Consider the following 25,268-nt stretch of genomic DNA (forward strand, 5'->3'; position numbering starts at 1 on the left):
GTCGTTTCTTTCATTCCCATCTGGGTTTATCAAATTGCTAATGATTTCACTTGGCACTAATGGGCATTTTCACCGTTGTCTAAGTATGTCGAGAAATTTAATGAACGCAGCTTGCAGAGATGGCTGTGTCTGATATGCGTGTGTATCGGAGCCTCTGAATCCTCTTAGAACAGTGGGGATTTGTACATGCTTATGCATTAACCCAAGCACCCATGTTCTCTCTCAAGCTCTCAGTTAATCAGCCCTCTCAGTGTTCGGCCATAATTACTCTACTCTGATGATCACACTCCAACCACCAATTACTGCGCACGTGGCAGCCACTGTTTATTCAGAAGGTCCTTATGACCAATTGTAGGTCTCAGCGCCTGTTTTAATGCTGTTGGTTCTGTGGCCCTTTCCTTTGTATTCTGAGGAGCATGCAGTGTTTTTTTTTTTTTTTTGCTTATTTCAGGGTCAGGGTCTTTTGTTTATTTCAGGGTCAGTGACGTAAGATTGTCCGTGATAAGAAAAAAGTAAAGAAAAGAAAAGAAAAAAGAAAAGAAAAAGTGTGTAGTTCAAAGTAAACGGACCACATTTTTAAAATGTACTTATGTAAAGTAAAAAAAAAAATGTCATACATGTTGAATAAATGTAAGGTGTAAATTACTTTCTGCTGCTCTTCGTCTCTGTTCCTCATCACCTCCTCCAAAAAACTCTCAACTAGGGCTGGGCAACGATTAATCGCGATTAATCGCATTCGAAAAATAAAAGTTTGTGTTTACATAATATATGTGTGTGTAGTGTGTATAATTATTTTGTATATATAAATACACACATATGCATGCTTATATTTAAGAAATGTTTGCATGTACAGTGATGTGAATAAGTTTGGACACCCATGCTAAAGTTGCCTAAAAAGAGGAATAAAAAATCATCTTTTGGATATTGATCTTAATGCCTTAATTAAAAAAAACGAGGAAAACTCCAGCCTTTAAGGACACAAATTTTCTTTGTGAATGAATAATGTATCATAAATAAATAAATGTTTTTCCTTAAAATACAGGGTGCATAAGTCAGGACACCCCTATGTTAAATTCCCATATAGAGTCTGGCAGATTTTTATTTTTAAAAGCCAGTTATTTCATGGATCCAGGATAATATGCATCCTGATAAAGTTCCCTTGGCCTTTGGAATTAAAATAGACCCACATCATCACAAACCTTCCACCACACCTAGAGATTGGCATGGGGTACTTTCCATAAGATCATCTTTCAATGCAAATCAAACCAGCTATTAGGCTAACTGAAGTAAAACCATGCCAATCTCTAGGCATGGTGAATGGTGTGATGTGATTAATCGCGATTAATCGTTGCCCAGCCCTACTCTCAACACCACCAAATCTCTTCTGTAGTCGACCATCCATGATGGAGATTTTCAGATTTAATAAAATCTGTGTTAAGAGCTCAGTGTAGCGAAACAATGCCTAATCTGTGCGTTCTGTGTGTAAAATGGCGAAAGTGCATGCATGAACGAAAGCTTTGCGCACTTGTATTTGACGAATCTGTTTGCATAAACTAAGCAATCTGTCTATCACTGTAATTGTGTTTTAGTTGGTTAATACTCCCATCTATCAACACTTTGCTGACTAGACATTAGCCGCGTTTCCACTGCCGGGCCAGGGCCGGGCCGTGCTAGTGCGTGCCAGGGCCAGTCGCGTTTCCACTGTCACTTCCGGGGCTTGATCGGGGCTTCCTCAGGGCCAACGGCCAGGATTTCTGGCCCGTCGAATACCTTGGGCCAGAGGGGGCCAGCTCGGGCTAGAGGCGTGTTCAAGGTAAAAGGCGGAGTTTATCGGTGTTATGGAACGTTATGGTCTGAAGCAAGATGCACATAGGGGTGTCCATGTTTAACCGATTAACCGTTTAAAATTGCATAACATTTTAATTTGAACTGTAGGCCTATGCCAAATGCTGCGCAACAATATATAGGCTATATATAGCTACATATCGACAAATTTTCAGATATTTGTTTGATTTTTTTGCCCCTTAAACATTTAAAATATTTGACAAATTAATATGAAAAAAATATATATTTTACTGGTTTTCTGAGGCCAAATTAGAACCTGGAAATGATATTTTCCCCGCAGTGCTGAATGAGAAGAGCCGTAACCACAGCCTACAGAAAATGATCTAAATGATTTTCGGCTAAAAACATATCTCCATCTCCGGATGCACATTTAGAGAGAAATTAAGCTACATAAACATAGAAGATATTGGCTTTCGATTCGAATTTGTTCGTTTTAAATTGGACATTTAAAGCTTTAATCTACAAAGGATATAACCCATGTAGACTAAAGCTTTAAATGTCCAATTTAAAACGAACAAATTCGAATGCGGTGGCTGTTTCAGGTCTCACGCTTCAGTTCACGGAGATCATGATTAATGATTAATTGTTAAAGCACAACGTTTTCTTGTTATAAATAAATTTATTTGCGAATAATGTATTATTATTTTCTGTATGACCAGAAATTAAAGAGTATTTTAAGTTGTTTCCACTGAAAGAAATGCAATGAAACTGTTCACATGGGCGTCTCGCAGCCATCAGTGCGTGCTCCACACACACTGGATATGCGCTGATATTTGTCAAAAATATTGTGTTTATTTGTGCTCTGTTCCTTTTTTGGATAAAGGCGTCTTCTACATATGCAGCCTAATAAAATGTTACAATAATGATGATGATGGTTATTATTATTATTAGGGCCCAAGCCCTGAAAGGGCGAAGGCCCTATTGTTTTCCTTAGGATTATTATTATTATTTAGGGCCCAAGCCCTGAAAGGGCGAAGGCCCTATTGTTTTCCTTAGGATTATTATTATTATTATTATTATTATTATTATTTATACGACTATTCGGGCACTTTTGGGGCCCTTAACATGCTCAAAAACTCTTGAAACTTAGCACATGGGTCAGAACCCGCGGCCATCAGGGCCGGGCTGAAGATGGTACCCGGGCGTGGCAGGGGGACTAGACAGCGCCCCCTGGAACGGGGTCCGAAAACTTGGTCCATAACTCAAACACGCTTGTATGTAATAATATGAAACTCGGTACACATGTTGATCTCATCGTTCATATATACCTCATACTATTACTTTTTACCCCAGCCCAACAGGAAGTCGGTTATTTAGGGTTGTTCATAAAACACTCGCAATGGAATTTGAAGTACTACTCCTAGAGAATTCAAAGACACGGCACGAAACTCGGTCAGCATGAAGTCAAGGCATTGGCGATGAAAGTTTGCGAGGGGATTTTTGATATCTCGAACGGTTTGGCCATGGCGAGGAAACGAAATTATGGCGAGAAACGTGAAACAGGAAGTGTGTTATAACTTCAGCATACATTAACTGATCTTGATGAAACTTCAGCAGTGTGTTCGCTGTAAGAGGACGATCACATGGATGTGACTATTGTGAGTCAAAGTTATAGCGCCACCAACTGGTAGCAGGAAGTGTGTCACTTTCAAAATGCTTTGAACTCACCCTTTTATTTTTACCCGATGTGCTTCAAACTTAATCTGTATAATGTAAATACATAGCAGATGAAGACCTGTGAATGGATTCTTGATATCTTTGATATTGTTGCCGTGGCAACGCATCAAACTTTAAAATTCTTTTTTTTTATGATTTTGAGACTCTTAGCGGCTTTTGGGGCCCTTAACGGGTTTGAAAACTCTTGAAACTTTGCACACAGGTCAGATCCCACAGCCATCAGAGCCGGGCTGAAGATGGTACCTGGGTGTGGCAGGGGGGCTAGACAGCGCCCCCTGGAACGGGGTCCGAACACTTGGTCCATAAATCAAACACGCTTGCATGTAATAATATGTAACTCGGTACACATGTTGATCTCATCGTTTCATCTATACCTCACGCTCTTACTTTTTACCCCAGCCAAACAGGAAGTCGGCTATTGAGGTTTGTTTGTAAAACGCTCGCAGTGGAATGTGCAATACTCCTCCTAGAGAATTCAAACACACGGCACGAAACTCGGTCAGCATGAAGTCAAGGCATTGAGGATGAAAGTTTGCGAGGGGATTTTTGATATCTCGAACGGTTTGGCCGTGGCGAGGAAACAAAATTATGGCGAGAAACGTGAAACAGGAAGTGTGTTATAACTTCAGCATACATTAACTGATCTTGATGAAACTTCAGCAGTGTGTTCACTGTAAGAGGCTGATTACATGGATGTGACTATTGTGAGTCAAAGTTATAGCGCCACCAACTGGCAGCAGGAAGTGTGTCACTTTCAAAATGCTTTGATATCACCCTCTTATTTTTAACCGATTTGCTTCAAACTTCATCTTTATAATGTAAAAATACAGCAGATGTAGACCTGTGAATGGATTCTTGATATCTTTGATACTGTTGCTGTGGCAACAAATCAAACTTTAACATTCTTTTTTGATACTTTTGGGACTCTTAGCATGCTTGAAATTGCTTGAAACAGATAGATACATATAGCTCGAGTGATACATTACATTTATTAGTCAGTAGGCATGTGCAACTTTGGCAAAAGATTAAAGTAATGTCAAAAAAGTAAACACTAAAAGCCTCATATCTTCTAAAAATGTAATTATACATCATTTGTTTCTAAATTAAATTATACAAATATTATAATTAAAGCAGTTTTTCCCTTTTTTCATTTAAGAATTATGTTTACGTTCAAAAACAGCCAGAATTGTTGTAAAATTCAGAAAAAAATAATAATCTGAGTCATACGTAGTGCTATACTGCCCTCTTGTGTTCAATATCAGGTAGGCCTATTGTGTATATTCCCACCGGTTAATCAACGTGTGACTCCGCTGGGACTTGGGAGCTTTTAAATCGCTTACTTAAAACCGAAAGTCAAAATACGGATGTCCGCACAAGACATTAATGGTGTGGAGTAGAGCGAGCATTTTAAATAAATTCCTATTAAGTAGGATTGAACTAAACAGAAAGAATGTTCACTCTGTTCTGCTGGTTCCTCGCTGGTGGATCATATGATTACTTTGTCATAATCTATGACAAAAATGCTATTATAAACTATATTAATAATAGATAATACACATTGCTCTTATTTTTAAAAAATACATTCATGAAAAACAAGATAACAAAAATCATAAAAAGATATAGCCATGGCTGCTATAAATGTTTGAAATGCATAGGACAGATGTTTAATGACGCAGCAACATATAATTGAAAGGCAATTAATAATCTGTCATTATGTCACTGCATTATGATATTACGGCTCTAATACGGTGCAGCACAAAGCACTTATGTGCATCCCGAGCGGAGAATGATGTGCTTGAAGCCACATGAAGTTACAGCGTGTTGAGTCCGCATTGAAAAGTTCAAAGCACAAAGGAAAAACATATTTATGAACAGTGTATTATACATTATCTATCTATGCAATAGTTTATTGAGCCTTTTCTTTTAAAGGTTTTAAATTTCAGTTACTGTGTGCGTGAAGAACAATTATAGTGCTCTGACTCTAGTGTTGTGATCTAACCGACAGCGTCCGACACCCAGTAGAAAGTAACACGATTAAGTTACAGCAATAAAGTCCAGCAAGAAAAAGTTTCTTCATTCGAAAATATAGACCTTTAGACCTTTATCTTAAAGACCCAGTATAATAGGATTAACATTGAATCATCTTGAAGATCGTTTCATCATTGACTGTAACCGAATGCGACGTGCTGTTTGAATGCTGAATGGAGAATGACTGACAGGCGCAGAGAGGGAAAAGTTTACGTGTTCTTGAATTTAATGACTTAAATATTAATATCTATATCACATAATAGCTTCAGAACACTTATAATACAGTACACAAAAATTGTATGGTACTTTAGAAAGTTTTTGTGCCTTTGTGCCTTACATAGAATAGTACATGCACAATATAGAATTTGAATCAGCCTCGTCAAAGATGGCAGTGTCAGAGCCGATACCGATCCTGATTATCTAATCGGCGCACTTCTTTTCAACAGTCAAATTGAAATTGAAATTGAAATTGCTTGAAACTCAACAGATACATCACATTTATTAGCCAGTAGACATGTGCAAAGTTTCAGAAACGGGCATGGTGCAAGGACTAAATAGCGCCACCTTTTGACAAAAGTGGGGTTGTTAGTTTTATCTACAGTTACAAAAATCGGTATATACATTGTACTCCTCAAGCCGGACAACTTTCTAATACATAGTCATTAGCTCGGACCAAGAGGAAGAGAGATTTTTTTGTTTGAATATGGTGAGCCTCTCTCTGAGCCTACGTCCCTGTATGGCAAGCCCGTTCAACATTTAAAAGCTAAGTTTGCCTATCCGGAATTAACATTGTAGATATCAACAACATCTTTCTGTCTATTCGTAATTACATTTTGGATTGTTTGTATTATCATTTAAGATATCTGTAACATAATTGTGACTAGTCAAAATGACTATAATGAGATGATTATGGCAAGCCGTTTTAACATTTAATCATAAAAGGGCCAAAGCCTTCGGCACCGCCACCCGGGTGCCTTTAGGTAACTAAAGGAACCGGGGTTGCGGTGCCACCGGCTTGGGCCCGCCATCGCTGCTCGCAGCTATATTATTATTATTATTATTATTATTTATACGACTATTCGGGCACTTTTGGGGCCCTAAACATGCTCAAAAACTCTTGAAACTTAGCACACGGGTCAGAACCCGCGGCCATCAGGGCCGGGCTGAAGATGGTACCCGGGCGTGGCAGGGGGACTAGACAGCGCCCCCTGGAACGGGGTCCGAAAACTTGGTCCATAACTCAAACACGCTTGTATGTAATAATATGAAACTCGGTACACATGTTGATCTCATCGTTCATATATACCTCATACTATTACTTTTTACCTCAGCCCAACAGGAAGTCGGTTATTTAGGGTTGTTCATAAAACACTCGCAATGGAATTTGAAGTACTACTCCTAGAGAATTCAAACACACGGCACGAAACTCGGTCAGCATGAAGTCAAGGCATTGACGATGAAAGTTTGCGAGGGGATTTTTGATATCTCGAACGGTTTGGCCGTGGCGAGGAAACGAAATTATGGCGAGAAACGTGAAACAGGAAGTGTGTTATAACTTCAGCATACATTAACTGATCTTGATGAAACTTCAGCAGTGTGTTCGCTGTAAGAGGACGATCACATGGATGTGACTATTGTGAGTCAAAGTTATAGCGCCACCAACTGGTAGCAGGAAGTGTGTCACTTTCAAAATGCTTTGAACTCACCCTTTTATTTTTACCCGATGTGCTTCAAACTTAATCTGTATAATGTAAATACATAGCAGATGAAGACCTGTGAATGGATTCTTGATATCTTTGATACTGTTGCCGTGGCAACGCATCAAACTTTAAAATTCTTTTTTTTTATGATTTTGAGACTCTTAGCGGCTTTTGGGGCCCTTAACGGGTTTGAAAACTCTTGAAACTTTGCACACAGGTCAGATCCCACAGCCATCAGAGCCGGGCTGAAGATGGTACCTGGGTGTGGCAGGGGGGCTAGACAGCGCCCCCTGGAACGGGGTCCGAACACTTGGTCCATAAATCAAACACGCTTGCATGTAATAATATGAAACTCGGTACACATGTTGATCTCATCGTTTCATCTATACCTCACGCTCTTACTTTTTACCCCAGCTAAACAGGAAGTCGGCTATTGAGGTTTGTTTGTAAAACGCTCGCAGTGGAATGTGCAATACTCCTCCTAGAGAATTCAAACACACGGCACGAAACTCGGTCAGCATGAAGTCAAGGCATTGAGGATGAAAGTTTGCGAGGGGATTTTTGATATCTCGAACGGTTTGGCCGTGGCGAGGAAACAAAATTATGGCGAGAAACGTGAAACAGGAAGTGTGTTATAACTTCAGCATACATTAACTGATCTTGATGAAACTTCAGCAGTGTGTTCACTGTAAGAGGCTGATTACATGGATGTGACTATTGTGAATCAAAGTTATAGCGCCACCAACTGGCAGCAGGAAGTGTGTCACTTTCAAAATGCTTTGATATCACCCTCTTATTTTTAACCGATTTGCTTCAAACTTCATCTGTATAATGTAAAAATACAGCAGATGTAGACCTGTGAATGGATTCTTGATATCTTTGATACTGTTGCTGTGGCAACAAATCAAACTTTAACATTCTTTTTTGATACTTTTGGGACTCTTAGCATGCTTGAAATTGCTTGAAACAGATAGATACAGATAGCTCGACAGATACATCACATTTATTAGCCAGTAGGCATGTGCAACTTTGGCAAAAGATTAAAGTAATGTCAAAAAAGTAAACACTAAAAGCCTCATATCTTCTAAAAATGTAATTATACATCATTTGTTTCTAAATTAAATTATACAAATATTATAATTAAAGCAGTTTTTCCCTTTTTTCATTTAAGAATTATGTTTACGTTCAAAAACAGCCAGGTTGTAAAATTCAGAAGAAGAAAAAATAATCTGAGTCATACGTAGTGCTATACTGCCCTCTTGTGTTCAATATCAGTTAGGCCTATTGTGTATATTCCCACCGGTTAATCAACGTGTGACTCCGCTGGGACTCGGGAACTTTTAAATCGCTTACTTAAAACCGAAAGTCAAAATACAGATATCCGCACAAGACATTAATGTTGTGGAGTAGAGCAAGCATTTTAAATAAATTCCTATTAAGTAGGATTGAACTAAACAGAATGAACGTTCACTCTGTTCTGCTGGTTCCTCGCTGTTGGCGCGCACAGTTATGAATGCTTGTGCAGCCATGAGTTTTAGTTTAATTTTAAAATTAGCGCAATTTCGGGATTTGTATTATTTGAATTTATTTTTAAAAAACACAATGTTGAGTTTTATTGTAACACTGTTTAATCGCACCCACGGTTATATTTTGTATATTATATATAATTATAATGTATTTCTGTATAAAATAATACTACAATAAAAAACACATTTGTGACCGACCTGATCCAGCAAAATTAGTCACAGTGACCCAAATTTAAAAATTGAGATTTTGATATTAATGGAAAGAGGACACTGTAAGCTTTCAAATGATACCTTGGTCATACCTTGAATGGTTGTAAAGATATACAGATTTGATTCTGGTCGTCTGCCCTTTTTTTTCCAATTGAAAACCTAAGAAAATCGCTTTTAAAGTTTTTTTGCCCGTTTTTTTTTTTTTTTTTTATCTTTCAAAATCCATAGCATTTTAAGGGATAAACTATTTATTTTATATAGCTTAATTTGACCAAATAGATTAACATATATAAATGCAATTTAACGAGGCTGAAACTCAACTTATTTTTAATTTTTTTTAAATAAATAATTAAAAAGTCACTTTTACAAAAATGTTCTAAAATCAGAAAGATTGAAGAGGAGTCAGAGAGAAATTCAGTTTTCATACGGATTAGCCCACATAAGCAGAGAGCAGTCTGTTTTCTTTCATTTTGAATGGTTGTGTTTAAAAGTAGACATTTCAATATATGTCTGTGAGGATACCTTATACGCTGACTTTCGGTTCATGAGACAAGCTTCAGTTCACGTGCCGCGCGTCTCCGCGTCGTGATTAGGCCTAGCCTATTGTCTGCAATTTATTTCTTATTATTAAATCCTAGTAATTGGTTGATGAAACATTGATTTAAATTAAGATAATTATTTTAAAACGAAATTTACTTTAAAGAAAGGCTTTGTGCTTGCATGTTTAAGCTATGTGAAAGTTTTAGTGCTGCTTCCAGAGAACGGTCACGTTCGGATTGTTTTTCCTCATAAATGCGAACACGGAAAATAAAATAAAGATTTTATGTTCTGGAGAGAGTCAACCCTTCTTCATCCGGTGAGTATTACTTTTGGTTTGTGCAGTGTGGTTCACATAGGCCAATTTATTAAAATATTTAATTATCTGGGAATTGGATCTCCTCCATAATGCTGAAATTGCCCAATTTAAAAAAAAAATTAGTAATAATTTAAGTTTTGTGGTGTAAGTCTACGTATTTTATAATGTTAACTTCAAATAATACTAATAGTAATTTAAAGATGTTGTAGCTAGCATTGGGTCTGGACGTGAAGGATAACTTCGGGAGTTGAAGGGACGTGTCGGTGTCGTGATTCTGTCTTCTCACACCGCGACACAGGTTCGTGGATCTGAGTGTCGCGATCGTTACAGCCTTACATAGGCTATATTCTTCTTGCAGATAAATATAATCACGCAGTTTAGGTTAGAAGCCTCCAGTGAGTTCAACGTTTCAGGGGATAGGCCTACCCGGGAAATGCTCAGAGGTGACGAGGGGAGTTGAGAAGAGCAATGTTTATTTCAGCGAATTTAAAGCTTTGACAACTTTAATCGTTATTTAAATACCTTTACTCAATTATCTAGACTACGAAACCCTGTGAGATTATTTTTGAATGTCTGTTCTTTGAATTTTTTTTTTTTTTTTTTTGTTAGGCTATTTCATGGTTTTTCCACATAATCGGCCCATATCTTAAAATGGAAGGTTGCAACTTCCGACTCATTTCGCCAGAGCGGGTCACATTTGATTTTTATTTTTTAAACAATGTAATGTGTAACCTAAAAATAAACAGATTATTTGATAAATGGTATATTTAAATCTGCATATTGTAGCCTAATATCTGCAGGGCAGCCTAGTCTTAATAAATGTATGCTTCATTTTTCATTAGTAAATTTGATCAATAAATTCAATAATTTAGAATAATAAGACACTATAGGGCTGTTACCCTAGGTAAGGCGGATCAAATTAAATCGGTTACACAATAATGTTACGAGATTGGTTTAACAGGAGTCAATTAAAAATCGCTGTAAAGAACGATACTTTTAAACATAACCCTAAATCACCATAAGGTGTCGCCAGATGACCGTCTTAATGAACGAGTCATGGATTCAAAATGCTGAATCATTCAGTAATGAGAAAACACATTGCTTTGAGATGCGCGATGGGTCGCTGTGATCTTTGTTTAACTATTTTCTCTGCTGAAACAGAAAAAAGTCAATATTGCATCTAAAAAGTCAATATTGCATATAAAATGTAAGTGACTTGACTTGTGTGTGTGACTATGTTTGTTGTAGTGATAAGAGTTGCACCCTTGTTAAAGTTTAAGGCCTTGTGTTTTTGGATATATATCTTTCTTTCTTTTTTTTTTCTTTTTTTACAAAATATGCATATAACCCATATATTTTAGATTTATTATTTGCTTTAAATTAAATTAAGATTGTATTTTTGGTAATTGAACCTGAATGAATTTAAAAATGAATGTGCTATATTTCAGATCATATATTTGTTTTTCTTAAAATTTGAGCTAACTTTATTCTCAGCTGAATTATAAATATTTTATTTCTGTATGAATTAAAAACACATTTGATTTTTCTTTTTTAATCAATGTAGAATGTGTAACTGAAATATAAACAGATTAGGGCTCTGTTCGAGGACAAGTAACTAAAACCAATGCGACATGATGAATGTTTGTTTCCCAAACCATCTCAGAGTAACAGCTTACTTTTCTTTCTTACTATAAACTGTGCTGTAGAGCTTGCATCAGTCAAAGCAGGGTTACATTTTGCATGTCGTGCACAATAAACCTAAAGGCACCAGGGTGGCGGTGCCACCGGCTTCATATATATATGTATATATACAGTATATATATATATATATATATATATATATATATATATATATATATGTAGCTGTGATCCGCGATGAAGGGCCAAAGCCAGTGGCATGGCCACCCTGGTGCTTTTAGGTAACTAAGGAACCAGGGTTGCGGTGCCACCGGCTTGGGCCCTTCATCGCTGCTCGCAGCTATATTTATTATTATTATTTGCAGACACGGAGTTTTTGTGAAATGGACGTTTTGCTTATTTTCAATTGGCAATTTCAGTTTGAAGGGTGATGGAAATGGGGCTTTAACTGCTCCGTACTTGCTGCGTTTTATTTCTATAAATTAATTTCGTTTCAAATGGGGTCCAATCAGTTATTAAAGGTGTTAAAAATTTACTCTGTATCTCGAGGTTGCGGCGCGCACACTATGCACCGAGTATTAACCGATGGGCCTCGGTTAACGATTAATGAATAACTTGAAAACGTGCCCGCAGCCCTACTTGTTATATCGCGCAAAAAATCGCTGCTTGAAATGGAGAATCGCCTGTACTGGTCTCGGGACACTATTGCAGCCACTACGGCAGTTGAGTTAATATACATGCTATCTTCCTAATTTAAAAAATAAATTAATTCATAATACCCGCTGAAATGGGTTGGGTTTTATGACGTTTGATCCTGAAAGGCGTGTTAGGGGTGGGGTCTGGGGCAGCGCTGTGGGGCTACTGGCCCGGCAGTGGAAACGCAAGCCCGGTGCTTGAGGCCCGAGGCCACTAGCTCGGCCCGGCTCGCTGTTAGCTCTGGCCCAGCCCTAGCCCGGCAGTGGAAACGCGGCTATTGGCTGGCTTTATCCAGGCTTTTATCCAGCCAAAAACAGAGGTGCGAGATTGACAGGGTGTTCTGGCTGTAATGTGCTCCCTTGATATTTTTGTTGATCACAAAGCCTGTGATTGAAGGAGAGAGAAGTGGAATGGCTCATTTTATCCAGAAGAGTCTAAACTACGGGGGAGACATGGATTTTGAACGTTGGAATATGGATTACAATCGATATTTAATTTTAAAATGAACATGATGGATTACTCTAACTCAAAACACGCATGCAAAAAAAGGATATTTAATTTTTTCCCGGTTTTTGTTGTTGTTTTGGAACGAAAAAAGTGGGATGCTTTTTGAAGATTAGACCCTTACGTTGAAATGTATGCTGGTGTTTCTTGGATTCGTCTGATCTGATCTGAACCATTGGAGATGAAAGATAAGTATTGGCATTAATTTTGTTCATGTTTACATGGCCGGTCCTTCAGCATTTAATTTAACCCTTTCCTCTCCGGTGTACTGATTGCAAAAACCTACTGCCCCTATGGATCGTCCAAGGAGAGAATTATGCCCCTTTCACACAGCGCGTGGAAATTGCCAGAACGCCTTCTGTGTGAACGCAAACACAACCCGGGATTTATACCGGCATCGATGCCGGGTTGGGGACCTAGTAACATTGCTGGAATCAGTCCCGGAACGCGAGCTGTGTGAACAAAATCCGGGACCAACCAATTCCGTAAATGTGACATAGTACGACTCTGGTGCTCTTAGAAGAAAGTTTGTGTTTGTCATCAACAAAGAAAGGACGAACAAACATCTGCAAACTGGAACGAAGCAGAGACCAGGAGCTCCTCACTATCCGCGCTGAAGCTGAGATCGTTCACCAGATTTGTGGAACGGTATGCGCGTGTACATGTTTTCGACACGTACGACGTACGTAACGCATCTCATCCTGACGTGATGTGTACTTAGGGGATCTTTACGTGTTGTGTGTGAATGCACTGGCAGATCCCGGCAAATCACTGGCAGTGTGAATGCACCGAAATCAAATAATCCCGGGACAAATACCAGGTCACATCATCCTTGTATTTTCCGGAATCTCTGTGTGAAAGGGGCTTTAGGCTGCTGTCACTTTAAGACTAATGCACAGATCCAATATAATGATACCAGCCCAGTCTCATCCCAAGACGTCATATACTGACGCTTTTGACATTTCATCTACAACCAAGGCACCCTTTAGCCTCAATATGAGAGGCAGATAATTGGGCCAGAAGGCGCCTCCTAGTGGTCTAACCCTAAACCTACCCCAGAACAAAGCTCTGTGCGTGTCATATTAACGCTAAAGGGTGCCATGTGCGGATTTAGAAGAAATTTCAAAAGTGTCACTATAATGACACCCTAGGATGAGAACGCGTTGAATGATACACATGCGTTCTTCACTTAAGCCATAACTGACTATGTTTTCTTGGATACTCGCAAAGGTGGACATTTTGACCTGCCCTATTAATAATTCATGAATATGTTTTTGGGTTTCCCACCAAATGACATTAAGTCATGAAGTCAAATTATCTTATATTTTAAGAGACAGTCTTATTAATCTTATTAAAGTCTTATTTATCTTGACACCAAGTCACGCAGGGGTCCTCTATCTCTCTCCATTATTTTCTTTTATATTTCTGAATGTTAGTTGCACCCCACAACAATTTAGTTTGATCAAATTTTTCTAAGCTACTTAGTCATGTTTCCTTTGCAGCAAAGCTCTTTTCTTTATTATAATTGTTTGTACCAACATTTGTATCATGCTGACATCCATCACCTGAAAAATATCCAACTGAATTTTAATACAAAAATGAAATCATTGCAGTGTAGTTTTGAACAAACAGAATATACAAACAGTCTATCCGGACAATAAAGCATTGTTATTGACCCTCCAGAAAGTATAAGCATGCTAACAATGTAGATGTGTCTCATAGGAAGGGGGACCGCCTGCAGAGCGGAGGTTACCGAATTGTGCCCTCGATGCCTTTCTCCTGATGGATAGGCAAGCTGTCATAAGCACGCCAGCGAATTTTAATCACCCCATCGCGTCATGTCGACACTTCCAGCCCTTTGTCCCCACCCGCCTCACAGCAGCCCACCACTCAAGTGCTTTCATGACACCAGTGTATGCAAATGTGGTCTCTGTGGGGCCTTTAGTGCATACTAATTTGACCGAGAGGGCTGACGGTAGCTGTATTTTCCCACTTAGATAAAGCTTTTTCCTCATCCCTTACTTTTCTGCATCAAACCCAGAGTCATCCCTTCATGCAGTGGTGTATTTCACACACTGGTTTAATGCTTTTCAAAAAGTGTTTTTCTGATGAGAAATGGATGACCTATGAGTCACCGCCATAGCAATACAATCATGTTCGTGCAAAACACAAGATTGCTCTTCTTTTTTTAGTTCAATCTTCTTTGCCAGAATTCCTTCACTTGTTTCTTTCTCAGGCTTTAAAGATTGGACACTGTAGTGTTTTGAGAACAGCTTTCTTGTAAAACATATGCTTTAGTCGGTCCCAACATGATGGACCGCCATCAACAACGCTATTGTTCAAATGTTTGAGGCTGGTCGGATTTATTTTGACCAAAAATACAGTAAAAACCGTAATATTGTGAAATATAATTACACTCTCAGAAAAAAGGTACAAAGGCCATCACTGGGGCTGTACCTTTTCAAAAGGTAAACTTTTGTCTATTTTATAAGTGTTAATATGTACATTTTAGGTGCTAATAATAAGTACATTTTAGGTGCTAATAAGTACATTTTAGGTGCTAATATGTACATTTTAGGTATTAATATGTACACTTTAGGTGCTAATATGTACATTTCAGGAGCTAATATGTCCATTTTAGGTGTTAATATGTAAATTTTAGGTGTTACCATGTACATTTTAGGTACTAAAATGTACATTTTAGGTACTAATATGTACCACTAAGGTACCAATATGCAGCCTTTGGGTACAAAAGTGTACCTTTTGAAAAGGTACAGCCCCAGTGACAGCTTTTGGACCTTTTTTTCTGAGAGTGTACAATTTTAAATAACTGAATTTTCAGCATTATTACTCCAGTCTTGTCACATCATTCAAATATGCTGAACGGTTTTACATATTTTTGTCGGACGTGATACATTTTTTCAGTATTCTTTGATGAATAGGAAGTTCAAAATATCAGCATTTATTTGAAATATGAATCTTTTGTAAGATTATAATAGAAATAAATGTTCTGTATTCTCTCTGGTGGAGAATGTGAGTAGAATAGTCACCTAACTAGATAAGACAAATAGTGAGATTGAGTGTATTTTTGTCCAAGTTTAAAAAAATAAATGAATGAAATAAAATGATAACCTACATCACAATTTTTAGCAGAAGTGCTTCAGTGTTGAATCTGCTTTGAGAAATGGTCTACTCTGTTGGCCATCAGATTGATTAGTGTGGATATTTATTTATTTATTTTTCTCAATTTATTTAGTGGCTGTGCTATAATTAGCTTCCAGTTATTTTGAATCTTTTTTTTTTCTTTCAGAGAAGATTTTCTGACAAATTGGCCAACAACCAAGGCATTAATAGTGAGGTCAACTAATTTATTTACTTTTCTATGTATTAGGGCTGAGTACATTGGGTTTGTACAATAGATCAATATATTTTTTTATAAACAATGTAGGAAGAAGCCATTTTTATATCCATATACAGTGGTTAGAATGCATCTGAAAAATAGTGAAGGACACAGAGTGAGTTGGTGCATGCAAAGCGTTTAATCCCATTTTGTCCTAAACATGAGATATGCTTTCTATTAAGGGTTTCAAAATAACTTGCTAGTAAGAATAGTAAACCTGCATAGTTTAAATCTGCTTGCCTTGTCAGATGCTCTGACAGATAGCTTACATGTGTAGACAGATACTTGCACTGTTTAATGGTGTTTGCCACATTTTTCAGGTATATTCTCCATCTGTAAATGTTAGCAAATCTTGCCGTCAGGAGTAGAGCCTTAAGCGAGTGAGTCTCTGTTAACTTCACAGACTTCAGTGAACGAGCATCGCCACCAAACAGACAGAGCGCAAGAGAATAGGAGCACTAAAATAAAGTTACATTTTGTAAAATCTTTATTGTTGGACGTTAAATGTGCCATATTTAGAATATTAAACCTAAAGTAAGTGTATTTGTATGATAGCACTAGCAGTAACTGTAAAGTGATTATTGTAATGGGGTAATCAAATGTAGGCTGAAATAATTACTAAGCTCGGATGAGTGGATGTGGGTTCCTCTTACCAATTAACGTTTAGCCTGTACTTTTTGTTTTGATTTATATTCATTTTTTAGTTTAGTGAACTGTTTTTGGATTGTAATGTTGTTAGAATGTTTGAATACACATAATATACGGGACAGCCCTACATGGTCACTATTTGTTTTCCTAGCCTTCAATATGAACATTGTCGCACAACATTGGGCAGGATGTGAAATCATTTTTGTAAATACAGATTTTTTATTTAGCCAAATAGAAAGTAGAAAATAACTATATCTCTGTATTCTTTGGCCATATCCGCCAGACCTACTACAATATATAATACTTTTGTTTATATATTTAATATTTTGAGAAATATTATTCAATGTAGTGTTTTCTTCAAACAATAGAAGTCACCAAAACGGAAATGCGTCAAAGTACAGTGAAATGTCCCTGCACAAATAAATCAATAATCCAAGTGAACCCAAATCAGATTATGCAAGTCTTCCCAGTTAATTTGACTAAATGATTAGTATCAATCTCCTGGACATTCCCTTTGTTTTGAAGAAATGGAACTGTCCATTTTCACAAAGCATTCTGTGTAATCCCTCTCTGATGCCAGAGATCTGTGTGAGGAATTGTAGGGAGCGCGAGATGTGTGGAAGTGTTACTGAGGAGGGTAGTGAATTGGACAGGGAGGGCAGAGGGAGGGGACGTGTACGTTAGCCTGTGTACAAGCGTATGTTGTTGTACAGAGAGAGAGAGAAGAGGATTGGAGACAGCTGATAGATGCTACTCGCTCTAGGTGCTCTGCGTTACTTGGGTATCAATAACAGAGCGCCGGCGAACGGCTCTCGTCGTCTCTTTCTTTCTCTCCGGGGGCCGTGGAGAGGATCGAAAGACATGCTTTGATATTCCACTCTCACATGCCTGGAGTCGGACTCTCTCAGTGTAACATGGGCTTTTTCCCCCCGTCTCACTGCAGTGTGTGTTTTTCCGTGTGGGCTGTTTTCGCTGCTGCTCCTGGTGCGCTGGTGCGCGATGTGTGTTTATGTCTGCACCATGCCGAGGCAAGCGCTACCAGTCAGCGGTGCGAGCGGTCCCAGCAGCAGCCTCTGTCTGCCTGAGTTACGATACTGCTTGTGTTTCCCCTGCACAGTTCTGCTCCAGCACGGCGCCGATCCCAACATCCGCAACACCGACGGCAAGTCTGCCCTGGACCTGGCTGACCCGTCCGCTAAAGCTGTTCTCACCGGTGAGTGCAGCAACCTCATGTTTTCCATTCACAGTCTCTCTTTTTCTTTCTTTTATCAGTGTTTTCATTTTGGAATGTCTGGAGTTTGTTCCTATCTGATACTATGTCCACACACCTTTGAAATGGAGCAGCATGGTTATGCATCTTTATCTTCATCACGTTAAGTGTGTTTGTGTAAAGTGGGACTACTGTTGTCCTTGAGCACGTCTCTGCCTGCGTGCTCTCTCTTGGGATGCGTGACTATTGAACAGTATGGTATATTTGTAATGATTTTCAAGTTGAGCTACATCGTGAGGATTTTAATTCACAAAGTGTAAGTTGGCTGATTTTCAACCTGCTTTGTATTGTTATAATATTTGTAGTATATGTAAATTAACATTGTTTTCTCATTTTACTTGATTCGTGGACCAAGATATTTCCATTTGTTTGTCACCAGATCACTTAATTGGGTGGACTTTTGACAACTTCAGTGCTTTTATAGTTGCATCTCCATTACCTTTTAAATTGCACAAATTGAAATTGCGAATTGAAAACACACCCAATGGAAACACGTCATTTTAGCAAAAACTCGCATGAGGTGATTTTCGAAAAAGGAATATATCCCTAAACTGCAATGGAAAGTTTTTTTGCATTTACAGGTCACCTGGCATTCGTAAAAGTCGATCATTCTTTAAAGATGGCGCGGTATGTTTGGACAGAAGACGAGACAAAATAAAAAAAGAATTATGACTAAACAACAAAGAAATGCCACAATTTTTCAAGACCATGGAGCAGATAGAAGGGAGAAACACCTCATATGTGGCCACTCTCAAGTATAAGGGGCTTTTCTTGCCCTTAATGTTTGATTGACAAGCCTACATCTCCTTCGATTAAAAATAATTGCTGGTGGTTGTGATATACATAAACCTACCAACACCCGTTGCCATGATTTTTGGAATGATTTATCGCGAGAGGAAAAAATTATGTTTTAGTCGCATAACATCGGTTAGAGGAAAGGGCGTCTTTTCACCAAAAATGTATTGACCTTTATAAAATATCACAAAAGTTTTGGGCAAATCTATAATGGAAACCAGGCTTAATATTAGGGGCTGCATGATTAATCGAAATGAAACCACAGGCGATTTGACAAAGGTTGCAACTTGCGACTATTTTATGTGCAGCTGATCAGACATGCCAATGGGCATCATCCTAGCTGAATAAACAGAAGATTGATATGCTTTGATTTATTAAATGTTGTCTTTTGTTGGACAAGAGGTTCATAAATACTTCGCATGTTTGGAAAGATGTTGCTTTTTCAAATGCAGTGCTTTCAGTTGGAGCAGCATTTACTACGCATCACAGAGCCGTACGTCACTGACGAGCTGCGCATAAAAAATAATCGCAGCCTTTCAGTTAATAATCCAAATAGGTGAAGCACCTATTAGATTTCCATGTTAATTGCCCTAGTTAATATGAAAACTGCAGATTATGCCTCCATATTTTTTTCCTTGTCCACAGACCATCGGATCGACAGAGTTGTTGACAAAACAGGTATTGTAAGTGTAGGTTTATCACTGAAAATTGTATCGTACTATGTCTACACTTTAAACAGCATTATGGTAAACATAGAGTGCTATTGGAACAGCTTTCTGTTTCTTTTAGTATTCCCCTCCGTTTGGCCTAAATCACTGTGTTTGTTGCCATCCAGTTTGAAGTGTTGGCTACAAACACAGAGGATTTTCAGATTGTCCATCACAGTGTTCTCTCCAGTATCAGGGGTTCAAATTAGAATTAAATAAAATTAGAAAGAATAAGTATCTGTCATCAAAAATGTCGGCGGTTTAGTTTTAAATGCGTAAATAAAATTTTAAATAGTTTTACATTTAACAATGTTCACACACCTGCAGCGCTTCTGTGAACAGAAAAAAACAGAATAAAATAATATAATGTTTTATTTAAAGCCTATTTTGCCAGCTTTACCGAAGTAATTCACCACTCTGTAATAGTTTGCACCGTTCTAGTGTCATCACTTCATTCTTCAGGGCGTGAATATGGAGATGTCATTTGTTGTTCATTTCTGTGTCATGAATTGATTTAAAACTCTGATTCAACGATTTGTTATTTGTTTATAGATTTTATGGTTATAGATGTATTAACCAGGTCAATAATTTGGCAATTTTAAGATTAACCGACTATCAGAATCTCTCCAGTTTGTTCTTAATTTTACTTTCTTTTTTCATGATTTTATTGCATCGAGTAAATATTGTGTAAAACTCAACATCAGCCATTGAAAAACCCATATTGACCAACTACTTAAGATAAATAAATCAGGGATCGTTTTATTGCGTATAAAATTAAAATGATTCATCATCCTTGTGTTTCAGTAAATTTTTTTTTAAAAACTTAGTTTTTGATTTAAACATTGCATTTAATGTGCTGCTATTGCTGTTCGGTTGAAATTATTGTTCACCCTTATTTCAGTCAAATACATAATATATAATTTTGTGAAATATTATCTGTATAGTAAAGTGGTAATTTATTGCATTACACCATGTTTTTTTCATGTAAATGTTGGTTGTCCGCTGAATATGACTTGACACCATGACTTGGTCAAATCTAAATTAAACTACATTTTATAATATACTGTTCACTTCACTTGGCCCTGTTCTTTGTGTTGTTTGGGGACAGAAATCTGTGTATTATCAGGCTTTACTGATTTATTACATGGTCTTCTTAGACACATTTCAATTGTGTTTACACTTAATTGCATCATTTCCTGTTTGGTTAGTTGCACAAGGGATGTAGAAAACCTTTCGTCAGCGGGGTAATTCTCCAAACTGACAATACGTTTTGCTGCCAAGAAATATCATTTCTCTTCATCTCTCACAGAAACACAGCAACAGTGATGCGTTATAAAACGATTCTCATTCTGAATTCAATACAAGCTTTATTAAAAGCCATTAGACTTCATTGATACAACAGCTGGCTGCTAGAGATGTTGCTAATTTCTCATATCATGTAAACAGAAATGTAGTCCGTAATGAAATGTACATCAGATGCAAAATCAAATGAATTAGAAGGTCATTTCTCAGGTCTCATAAACAATTAAGCACATTTATTCAAGTGGTATCAATAGGAGAGATGCGTATCTTATAGAACTACTCGATATGCAGAGCAACTGCAGCAGCCATTAGAAATTGTATGTAAATGAGATTTGCCATGAACATCCGTTTTTCTATCCACTTCTCTTAGAAAATCAGAAATAAGGTGATAGATACGTATAAATGGCAGCTCCTGGTGTGAGTGACAGAGTTGATGTGTTTGGTTTTGCGAGTATAAATAGAGCAGGAGGCAGAGCTTCAGTCTCTAGAGTATTACAGATAATTATTATAGATCCACTTTTCCTGCCTAGCTACCTGACCCTGACTGCCGAGCCTCCCATCATCTGTCTAGAAATATTGAAGAACAGCATTCATTTCATTGGTAATCAGGGTTGGCTAGCTATATCATACCATACTACAAAACACAACACACAGTTTTTCATTTTCCTGGAACCTAACCCCTAATTACTAACTGAAGTAGGCTATTCGCTTAGAAACTGAGCAACGTGAACCCGAGTTATTCATGTTGTTCATTTGCCCAAGGCGAGTTTCTCTCCTCTTACTTTTGTTCTGATAATTTGAATGTTGCCTGCACCAATTACATTGCGAATTAGCCATTTCGCATCACAGTTGCCAAAAGGCGTTATGCTTATGCGAGAGGTCTAATGCCATTCAACCATCTGTAAGCGTAGCTGCATTTTCTCCAAACAGCTTCAGAACAAACCTCTCCGGGTCATCAAGTCTGTTTTGTTGTTACAGCCTAATGATTGCGCATATTAACTTGTCTGGGTCAGTTCAGCTGCATGAAATATTGGTTTATTTCCAATAAACAGTCTGCTGAGTGTAATTTAAAAATAGAGTCAGCACGATTAAGCCAAGTGTTTTTGTTGCTTATTGCGAGAAAATCTTTTAAAGGAAGTTTTGGAGTTGCTTGTCTTTGACTTTGATCATGTGGTAATGCCTCTGCCATCGTATGAAATACGTACAAAGACAAAATGTCCCTTTAAGTTGCATTAGACACACTTGCATTGTAGCTTTTTGTGAAGTGATCAATTACTGAATGGTGCGTTCCAGACTGATTCATTTTGTGTTTTTGCAATTTTCTCTTTTCATTTATTTAAAGGTTAATAGTATTATATGAATAATGAGGCATTTAATTCTTGCTAGAACACAGATGGTTTAGATAGGGAAGTTATTAACCCAATTTTGAATGTGGACGTCTAATTTTATAATGTATTTGCCACATAGTTTGGGTGAGGGTTTTATTAAAAATTGCCTTTGTTCTGCACCATTTTTATTTGAGCGACTTCCAGATAGTGATTAAAGGGAGTTTAGATGTGAGCTATATGGTTAATATGACTCTACCTCTAATATGAGACACAGAAAAGGGAAATTTGAGACTTGATTGAAAAATTGTAGACATTGTTAAGGCTTGTTATGTTAAGTATACATTTCGTGTGTAGGTTTAATCTAAAGTGATGACGCATGAGATCGCAGTTTTGTTTGGCCATTCTCATGTCAGAGTTCACCTCACCCCTGGTGCTCTATTGTAATCGGATGTAAGTAAATTTCTCTATTGCTTGCTACAGCCTTGATGAATCCAATTTGTTTGACTTGTTTGTTTAGCAGAGATTACTTCAGAACACTTTCAGAATGGAACAATCAAATAGCCGCTGGCATATCATCCTCTCGCCATGTTAATCAGAGCGCTGTTCGTTTAGTTTTGCTTGATATACTTTCAAGAAGTACTATTCATTAGGGCCCACTTCCCATGATAACACAAAATTATTTTGAGTCAATACAAGTTCAATTTCACAGACAAATAAAAAAACCTTGTCCTTTAAAAGAGCGAATCCTTGGTGAGGTGTCTGAATGATGACTCTGACATTTATGTGTGTAATGGGAAGATGTTTGATGTGTGAATGCCCTCCAGTACAAAAACAGTACAAGAAAGCAGAGTAAATGTTCTTATGAGATATAGACCTGAATTGGTAAGGTAGTGGAGTGCTGCATGGCTTCAAAAAGAGCCCTTTTAACCATTATTTCTCACATGATTTCAGAACGTCTTTCTCAGGGACTAGAACCTCTTAGCTCTTGTATTGCCCACTTTTTTGGGTTCTTTTTTATGTGTCTGTTCCTTTCTGTCTATAAATGGATTTATGTTGGTCATATTACTCTGAGAACTATAGAGTCTAAACTGGAAAATGTCAAGGAGAATACAAAGTCACTGATGGTCTTGGATGATGTTTTCTCTGGAACTCGGGGGAATAGAAGTATGGAAAGAAAAAAGTTTGTTGATGCAAACTTCAACTACCAACTATTGGTGTCAGTTTTTTTTTAACCCCAATGAAGTCACTTTCCAACTCAACCAGTGCTTTGAACATCCATTTTGACTTTCATCATACCAAATCGAAAAAGATGATAAATATTTTCCCTTTGAAATCTTAAGTTAATGTTTTTCGTGTCATAGCAGCACAACCATAGCCTAGACAATCTCTTAAAACCCAGAGTAAACATAAGCAGAAAACCCAGACCTACTCCCTTGTGCGTAATTTTTTTGTATTTTTCGACTAACGAAGGAGTAGGAAATTTGCTAGCTGAGTAAAGTATTTTTTTCTTGTTTACTTTCTTAATCCAATAGAAAAATAATTGATTTGATATTCTTGCCAATATCTTTCCCAGATGAGTTTAAACCAACCAATAGTGCATATTTTTCAGTCTAATTTGAATGACCGCAGAGATTTTGTTCATGTGTTTTACTCCAGGTGAATATGTGGGTGTGCATACATTTAAATAAATCAGCATGCGTAAGCTATGACAGATACAACTGTTGCCTCCTTTTTATTGTATCATAATGCTCCACCGGTTTTAGATATCTTTAAAAAAAATCCCAAGTTTTCCATCTGTCAATATGTCTGTAGGATTACACAGAATCCGTTGTGTAAATGTAGTCCGCTTAAATACTCGAGGGATGAAACTAATGCCTCTGACCTTCAACACTAAGAAAGTGAGGTTAAATCACATTATAGGAAGTTTAATGAAGTGCCGATAGTCTCAGATCAGTTTGGGTATTGATGCATCCAGGCCCAGAGTGGCCATTAGGAGAATTGGGAGAATTCCCTGTGGGCTGCTCTAGGGATGGGACGGTATGAAAATTTCATATCACGATTATAGTGTCCAAAATAATCATGATTATCAATATTATCACGGTTTTGTTAAAAATTTATGAAAGTGCTCAAAATGCTCACTGAAAACATTTCAACAAGTTTTATAATTGAAAATCAACAAACAACAAATAAAACAAGCCTCTCTATGCAGTTTTTAAGCAAGATTCTATTCTATGGCATTTGCTTCTTTATAATGCCCGTCGTCAATAGCAACGCATTATTACACGGCGCACATCCATAACATTCACAACGGACGCGCGCTCTCGTTTCATTCAAATACAACTTGCCGTCTTGCGTCTCCGGTTTTTGATTGTATTGCAAAAATGAAATCAGAGTTGATTTATTGTTTACAGAGTTTGATAATATTGGTGTGATATATCTTGTCTGGACGATTGTTTTACAAAATGAATTCATAAACAGGTAAGATTTAAAACATTAGCTAATCTCATTATCAATTCAATATGTCCCCGTAATTATGTGGTAAAAATAAAATCGGTTTAATACGTGATGTATCTATACTTTACTATCCCTTAAAATATCACTCTTAATAATAGTCTTGTTTGAAGTTGTTCGTTCGTCTTTGGCTCAAATCCACTTGCTACGAACTTTTCTTCGCGGAAGCTTGACGTCTATTTCAAGTGAGTGACATAAAATGTTTCAACTCAAAACAACATTTCGTGCCCAATTGTTTCCCAGTTTTGGTATTGATGTCAAAGTTAACTTGCCTTGCGTTCGGGTGACGATCACACAAGACGACTCGGCAGATTTGAAGTGTTTCTATTGCAGTGACTTTTTGTTCGGCAGACAAGGTGACCATCCTCGATCAAGTTTCCCTCAGGACTTTTGTAAAACCCAAAATATGACCACACCTCAGATTTGGTCCTCTTAAAAAGGCTGAAAAACCTCCTGAGCACGGTCACTGCCTTCCGCCATTCCTTCTCGAATAGTAATTTAAAAAAAATATTGCGTGCTCCGCGCCTGCGTCAGGCAGACTGGCCGACAGGATTCAGTGAGTTATTAAAATCGCGATAATCAAACACGGTTTTAATGATAATTAAATTTTAAACGATAATACTAACC

General features: G+C 37.6%; 1 protein-coding gene across 4 annotated transcripts in view; it reads left to right on the top strand.

Moving 5' to 3' along the window:
* tnksa (tankyrase, TRF1-interacting ankyrin-related ADP-ribose polymerase a) overlaps positions 1–25,268 on the top strand; it is a 102,797-nt gene that overhangs the window by 7,382 nt on the left and 70,147 nt on the right. For 2 of the 4 annotated variants that reach the window (XM_089124018.1, XM_039688086.2), the window contains exon 3: positions 17,846–17,941. The exons of the other annotated variants lie outside the window; for them this stretch is intronic. In XM_089124018.1, the coding sequence (XP_088980144.1) occupies positions 17,846–17,941 (96 nt within the window). The remainder of the gene's footprint in view (positions 1–17,845; positions 17,942–25,268) is intronic. 4 annotated transcript variants of the gene reach the window in all.

The sequence above is a fragment of the Pimephales promelas genome, chromosome 19 (assembly GCF_988280905.1).
Source record: "Pimephales promelas chromosome 19, fPimPro1.hap1.1, whole genome shotgun sequence".
Taxonomy (NCBI): Eukaryota; Metazoa; Chordata; class Actinopteri; order Cypriniformes; family Leuciscidae; genus Pimephales; species Pimephales promelas.